General features: G+C 39.9%; 1 protein-coding gene across 1 annotated transcript; it reads left to right on the forward strand.

The window, feature by feature from the left end:
• Positions 1 to 1,213: 1,213 nt before the first annotated feature.
• On the forward strand, positions 1,214 to 3,731 carry LOC113078181 (frizzled-2-like). Its single transcript, XM_026250493.1, is given in 2 exon segments — positions 1,214 to 3,024; positions 3,026 to 3,731. Coding segments are annotated over 2 exon segments (1,656 nt in total). The 5' UTR covers positions 1,214 to 1,422; the 3' UTR covers positions 3,080 to 3,731.
• Positions 3,732 to 8,169: the final 4,438 nt, after the last annotated feature.

Here is an 8,169-nt window from a genome sequence, read left to right on the forward strand (position 1 = left end):
TTTAAGAGAAAAGAAAATTTACAGAAAGTAATTACATTACACGTATTTTAGCCGCGGGTATTAATTTGTTACATTTAAATGTAAAATTTTCTTACAAAAATTTCAAACTTTCCTTCTTTTATTTTAATTTTTTAATTTATACACAAATCCAAGAATTGCACAAGCGAAATGCCAAAATGCCTCACATCTCTTGCTAAATGAAGCTCTGCATTCAAAATATGACAAATACATCTCAAAAGCAAACATTTGCAAACACCTTAACATTAATTCCTGTTAGATTTTGTATGTTACATAGAGAACTATGTGTTGTGTTTTGCACAAAGTGTTTTATGTAATTTAAAACTGAATAAAAAACTGAGTCAAAAAACAAGAATTAGTGTCTGGATTTTCAAGATTTGGTGTGTGATTCTGCTGTCTGAGTGTCAGTTTTCAGAAATTGTTTGACAAGTAATGATTTTGTGAGTAACCTGTTGAAAAAAAAACGGTAATTAATTTTTCCAATAGGCTAGTTATTAATTTCTCTCTCGCTCTGCTTCTAAACATTATCTTCTAAACATGATCTGAGCCTCGTCTTCTATCATGTCTTGTTAATTCAGACTGAACAGCTGGCACTACTACAATACTATAAATAAAAGCTTCATGCATTTGTTTGTATATTCTTATCCTTAATATAGCTCTATTGTCAGTATTACCAACCAACTACATTTTAAAATTGATTTTTTTTTTAATGTGATAAATGTTAATTTAAATCACGCAACAACAAAAATAAGAAAAACGATTACATACAGTAGGATGGATGTTAATAACAACCCATAGCCACAAGATGTCACCACTATCCATCTCATAGATAGATAGATAGATAGATAGATAGATAGATAGATAGATAGATAGATAGATAGATAGATAGATAGATAGATAGATAGATAGATAGATAGATAGATAGATAGACGTGTTTTGATTTGTTTTCTGAAAATAGAATTTCCAAATTCCCGTTCCCTCATTCTTCCATACCATAACTTCTCACCCAAATAAAAACTTTTTTAAAAAATGCTCTTATGTTTTCAAATGACTGATGGCATATGGTGTTGACATCGGTCTCGAGCGATGCAATTGGTCTGAAGACCTCGTGACGGGAGAGTAGTAGAGGAATCTGTTTCAAGACCCCCGAAATCCCTCCTCCTTCTCGTGCTTCCTTCAAAGTCAGCGAGAGGCAGCCCAGGGGAAACTTGAAACAGTCTGACGGACAAGGGGGGAAAAGTCACGCAGTCGCTCCTGCGCGCAACAGATATTCCTCACAAAGTATGCGATTTACACTAGCTCGCGAGACTTTTTGTTTTCGATTAGCAAATAAAATGTCCCCGAGAGCGTAGTTTGTGGACTCCCGTTGTGTTCAGTGAAAGTTAGGCGGAACTTTGCGGGACAATGCAGGCGAGTGGAAGTTTGTGTCTGTTTTTGACACTGATGTTGCAGTGCTGTTTCGTGTCGTCTGGACATTTTCAGGGGGACAGTGGTGGGATAGCCTTTCCCGACCACGGCTTCTGTCAGCCCATAACCATCCCCCTGTGCACGGACATCGCTTATAATCAAACCATTATGCCTAATCTGGTCGGACACTACAACCAAGAGGATGCTGGGCTGGAGGTCCACCAGTTTTACCCACTGGTCAAGGTACAGTGCTCACCCGAACTCAAGTTCTTCCTGTGCTCCATGTATGCACCAGTGTGCACGGTTTTGGAGAAAGCCATCCCACCGTGCCGCTCCATTTGCGAGAGGGCAAAGCACGGCTGTGAGGCCCTCATGAACAAGTTCGGCTTCCAGTGGCCAGAGCGGCTGAGATGTGAACATTTCCCCGTGCTGGGAGACGGACACATCTGTGTGGGCCAGAACGACTCCGTGGCTACAGTGTCGCCCGTTCACATGCCCGTCCCAGGAACGCCCGGCATTCAGCTGTACTCCTCACCGGACAAACCGTTCCGCTGCCCGTCAGTGCTCAAAGTGCCTTCCTACCTCAGTTATAAGTTCCTGGGCGAGCCGGATTGCGGTGCTCCATGTGAGTCCTCCAGAACACATGGGGCTTATATGTTCTTCACGGACCAGGAGATTGAATTTGCACGGATTTGGATCCTCATCTGGTCCTCCCTCTGCTGTGCATCCACATTATTCACCGTTACCACATATTTAGTGGACATGCAGCGTTTTAAATACCCAGAACGTCCTATTATTTTCTTGTCCGGCTGCTATACCATGGTTTCCATTGCGTATATCGCTGGTTACTTTCTTGGGGACAAAGTCGTGTGCAACGAGAGTTTTTTTCCCGACAGCTATAAAACCATTGTTCAAGGTACGAAGAAAGAAGGGTGTACGATTTTGTTCATGATGCTGTATTTCTTCAGTATGGCGTCTTCGATTTGGTGGGTCATCCTGTCTCTCACCTGGTTCCTGGCGGCTGGGATGAAATGGGGCCATGAGGCTATTGAAGCCAATTCACAGTACTTTCACTTGGCCGCTTGGGCCGTTCCGGCTGTAAAGACTATTAGCATCCTGGCCATGGGGCAAATCGATGGAGACATGTTAAGTGGCGTCTGCTTTGTGGGCCTGAACAATCTGGATCCCTTGAGGGGCTTCGTGTTGGCCCCTCTCTTCATCTACCTCTTCATTGGCACCTCATTCTTGCTGGCCGGCTTCGTGTCCCTGTTTCGCATCCGCACCATCATGAAGCATGACGGCACCAAGACCGAGAAGCTGGAGCGCTTGATGGTCCGTATTGGTGTGTTTTCGGTTCTCTACACCGTCCCGGCCACCATCGTCATCGCTTGCTTTTTTTATGAGCAGGCCTTCAGGCAACACTGGGAGAAGAGCTGGATCAGTACGAACTGCAAGAGCCTGGCTATCCCCTGCCCCATGCATACTGCTCCTCACATGACCCCCGACTTCACCGTCTTCATGATCAAGTACCTCATGACTCTCATTGTAGGGATCACTTCGGGATTCTGGATCTGGTCGGGGAAGACGCTGCAATCTTGGAAGGAAATTCTACACACGATTGACCAGTGGCGGACAAGGGGAGACCACCGTTTGAAACGGGAAATCGAGGTCCACATTTTCAGCCAATAATGATTTTAGAACTACAAAAACACAGTAAAGTGCCTTCGATTGTCAGTATTTTAAAATAAAGCAGTTACACTTATTATGAGACTTCAATTCAAGTGGTAAGAGAAATGGGACATAAACCACTTGACTTCCCCAAACAAACATGGCCAATTTGTTACCAAGTGCAGAAATGTTTTCCTCCCCCATTCTGTTGCCCCCCTGTTTTTTCTCATAAGCTCCTGGCCATAAAAACTCAACTTGGAAAGTGAGATACCAGCTGGGAATTCAACAAACGAGAGCCATGGGGGGAGGAGAAGCTCAAAACTTGCTATCTATTATACGACAGGCAGTTGTGCTAAATGTAATTAAAACATTGTACATAATATTTGTAAAAAATCTGTATTTCAACATTATTATATATTTGTATTTAAGCAAATATACTACTCTGTAGTATCTAGTCTCGCTTTCATATCTTCTGTACTCATGTTTGCTCTGTTTCAAATTAAAGTTGTTGTAAATAATACCCCTATTCTTTTTAATCTTTATTTAGCTCAGAAGTGAAAGGAGAACAGTTTTCATATTTGTTGTGGATTTAAAGTAGTTGTTCACCTAAAAATAAATATTCTGTCATTTGCTCACCCTCATGTTGTTTCAAGCGAGTACGTTTTTTTAAGATTATCAGTAAGATTAAAGAATATTTTGTAGAAAGATAAAAAAAGGTTTTGTCCTTAAAATGAAAGTTAGTGAAGTCTAATGTTGTTTTTGACATTCATTGTATGGATTAAAAATAAAAAAGTTATTCAAAATGTCTCTTTATGTGTATGTTCCACAGAATGAAAGTCATAGGTGTGGATCAACACAAGGGCGAGTAAATAATATAATTTTAATTTCTGGATTAATTGTTTTTTTTCATAAAAGCAACTGCAATAATTCGGTTATTCAAATATGTAATCCATATGTCTGTAATTGACTGTTCTTCATACTTCTACCAGGTCTTAAGACTGTTTTTCCACAAACACTACTCAAGAGTTGCAGAGCAATGGCTGTATGTGAGTCAGAGAGAGAGAGAGAGCAGCATTTTTTTTCTTCTTTTGATTGTAGTGTGAAACAGGCAGCCGTTGAGGAGCAAATGGTTCTCGCATGGTCCTGAGAGCTGAGGCATGCAGGGAAAAAATGAAAAGCACATGATGAAATGATTGTGTGTGTGTGTGTGTGTGTGTGTCACAAACCAGCCCGCTTCACTGAAATGGTGGAGTGCATAGTCTGTTAGTAATCAGTACAAAACTTTTTCTAAGGTGCAGTTTTTTTACTCCACTAACTTTGTCTGAATCCATGTAAGGCTGATTGATTTTCATGTCTGCTTTGCTTTGGCCTGTGAGTGTATGTTTGTGAGCTCAGGTTTCTAATCTAATGCATGCCCCTGGGCAGCCAATTTCATGCTCTGCCCCTCATACAATGTTTGCCTTCTCCCTTTATGCCAAATCTTTCTCATTTAACATGCACCACTTTCCGTGTGTGTATTACTTCATACCCCGTTTTTTTTCACCACTGTGTTTAACATTTAGATCAAACCTATTGGGGGAAGTGTATATAATATTTTCTTTAAATGTTTAATGCTCATTAGAGAGGTTTGTTATGTTCACCAAAGCTTCATTTATTTGATCAAAAAGTACAGTATAATAATTCATATTGTGAAATATGATTTAAAGTATCTATTTTCTATTTGAAAATATTTGACTGTGTTCATGTGATGGCAAAGCTGAATTTTCAGCAGCCATTACTCCAGTCTTCAGTGTCACATGATCCTTCAGAAAATAATATGCTAACTGGTGCTCAAAAAACTTTTCTTAGTATTCTTAGTATTTCTTAATAGTCATGCTCCTTTATATTTTTGTGTAAGCATGATATATTTTCTCTGGATTATTTAATGAACAGAATGTATTTCCAATCAAATTCTTTTGTAAAATTATAAATGTCTTTTACTACTTTAGATTAATTTAATACATCCTAGACATAGCTGAATAAAAATATTCATTTATTTTCAAAGATAAAAAATAAAATTCTTTTTAAAATGGTTTTAAATGCAGCCTTTACATAAGATATACATTTACATTTATTCAATTAATAGACGCTTTCATCCAAAGCAACTTACAGTTGGGGAAAACATCAAGCGATTCATCTTAAAGAGGCAAATAGACACAGGAAGTGCTCATAATCCCAAGTTTCAAGCATTGTTCAAATAAGTACAAACTAGACAGAGAAAGATGGGAATATATAATATATATATATATTATATATATATATTTACAGGCGCTGGTCATATAATTAGAATATCATCAAAAAGTGAAACTTGTATATTATGTTCATTCATTACAAACAGACTGATATATTTCAAATGTTTATTTCTTTTCATTTTGATGATTATAACTGACAACTAAGGAAAATCCCAAATTCATTATCTCAGAAAATGTGAATATTGTGAAAAGGTTCAATATTGAAGACACCTGGTGCCACACTCTAATCAGCTAATTAACTCAAGACACCTGCAAAGGCCTTTAAATTGTCTCTCCATATAGTTCTGTGACTACACAGTCATGGGGAAGACAGTTGACAGTTGACAGTTGTCCAAAAGACAACCATTGACACCTTGCACAAGGAGGGCAAGACACAAAAGGTCATTGCAAATAGGCTGGCTGTTTACATTAAAAGTGAGGCGAAGGGAAGGAAAAGATGTGGTAGAAAAAAGTGTACAAGCAACCACACCCTGGAGAGGATTGTGAAACAAAACCCATTCAAAAATGTGGGGGAGATTCACAAAGAGTGGACTGCAGCTGGAGTCAGTGCTTCAAGAACCACTACACACAGACGTATGCAAGACGTGGGTTTCAGCTGTTGCATTCCTTGTGTCAAGACACTCTTGAACAACAGACAGCGTCAGTAGCGTTTCGCTTCAAAAAGGACTGAACTGCTGCTGAGTGGTCCAAAATTATGTTCTCTGATGAAAGTAAATTTTCAAATCAGGGTCTCAGAGTCTGGAGGAAGAGAGGAGAGGCACACAATCCATGTTGCTTGAGGTCCAGTGTAAAGTTTCCACAGTCAGTGATGGTTTGGGGTGCCATGTCATCTGCTGGTGTTGGTCCACTGTGTTTTCTGAGGTCCAAGGTCAACGCAGCCGTATACCAGGAAGTTTTAGAGCACTTCATGCTTCCTGCTGCTGACCAACTTTATGGAGATGAAGATTTCATTTTCCAATAGGACTTGGCACCTGCACACAATGCCAAAGCTTCCAGTATCTGATTTAAGGACCATGGTATCCCTGTTCTTAATTGGCCAGCAAAATCTATGGGGTATTGTGAAGAGGAAGATGCGATATGCCAGACCCAAGAATGCAGAAGAGCTGAAGGCCCCAGAGCAACCTGGGCTCTCATAACTCCTGAGCAGTGCCACAGACTGATCGACTCCATGCCACGCTGCATTGCTGCAGTAATTCAGGCAAAAGGAGCCCCCAATTAAGTATTTAGTGCTGTAGATGCTCATACTTTTAATGTTCATACTTTTCAGTTGGCCAAGATTTCTAAAAATCCTTTCTTTGTATTGGTCTTAAGTAATATTCTAATTTTCTGAGATACTGAATTTGGGATTTTCCTTAGTTGTCAGTTATAATCATCAAAATGAAAAGAAATAAACATTTGAAATACATCAGTCTATGTGTTATGAATGAATATAATATACAAGGTTCACTTTTTGAATGGAATTAGTGAAATCAACTTTTTGATGATATTCAAATTATATAACCAGCGCCTGTATATATATATATATATATATATATATATATATAAATTTTTTTTTTTTTTTTTTTTTTTTTTGTGCCAGGAACAGTGAATGGGAATGTTCTGGAAAAAGTGATTTTATGCCTCTTTGTGATGGTACTCGTGGCACCATCACAAAGACTGGCTGTTCTATATGTAAGCATTGGTGTCTTGAACTTGATGCAAGCTGTAACCAACAGCCAGATAAAGAGAGGTGTGATGTGTGCCCTTTTGGGCTCGTTGAAGTCCAGTTGTGCCGCTGCATTCTGAATCATTTGTGAAGGTTTGACTGTGCTTGATGGAAGTCCAGCCAGAAGAACATTGCAGTAGTCCAGCCTAGAAATGAAAAGGGCCTGGACCAGAAGTTGTGCACCATGCTCCTTTGAGAAGGGCTTGATCTTTCTGATGTTGTGCAATGCAAGATCTAGGGGTTTTTGCAATGTAGTCTTTGAGAGACAGAGAGACAGCTGGCCATCAAAGATTACACCAAGATTTCTGACTGAACTTGACAGGCTAATTGTTAATGAACATTATTAATGAACATTAATGAACAGTAAAGTCATGCTGTAGATCATGGCAAGACAAGAAGCTCAGTCTTTGAGGAACCCTAGTGACCAGTTGATGTGCTTTGGATACCTCCCCAGCCCAAGCCACCCTGAAAGAGATGATTCAAACCAAGGAAGTGGAATCCCTGTGATGCTGGTGGACCGAAGCAGAAAGATCCAGCAGAATAGAAACTGATGGTTTGGAATCAGCTTTTGCAATCCGCAGGGCTTCAGTGATGGACCGTAGCGCAGTCTCAGTTGAATGGCCACTTCTGAAACCTGACTGCTTAGGATCCAGTTGGTTGTTCTGTGTAAGAAATAATGATACCTGGTTAAAACAACTTGTTTGAGTGTTTTTGCTATGAAAGGAAGGAGGAAGACAGGTCTGTTAGCTATCTGTAAGTGAAGTGTTAATGTAGGTTTTTTGAGGGGTTACCCGAGCCTGCTTGAATGCAGTGGAGAAAGTGCCTGTGAGGAGAGGATGTGTTGATGATGATGTGTGAGTGCTGGTAAAAGTGTAGGAGAGATTGCTTGGAGAAGGTGCAGGGATTGGGTCTAGAGGGCATGTTGTAAGATGGCTGGAGAGGAGAAGTTTGGATACTTCTACCTCAGTGTGGGGACGGAAGGAGAAGGGGGAAGTTTAAAGGCGTGGGTGCGGCTGGTTTAGTCCTGTTCTCAGCAGATGCTTGCTTACTAAAGCAACTAAGTATAACTTGTAAATCACA

The sequence above is a fragment of the Carassius auratus genome, unplaced genomic scaffold (assembly GCF_003368295.1).
Source record: "Carassius auratus strain Wakin unplaced genomic scaffold, ASM336829v1 scaf_tig00024521, whole genome shotgun sequence".
In the NCBI taxonomy this organism is placed as follows: Eukaryota; Metazoa; Chordata; class Actinopteri; order Cypriniformes; family Cyprinidae; genus Carassius; species Carassius auratus.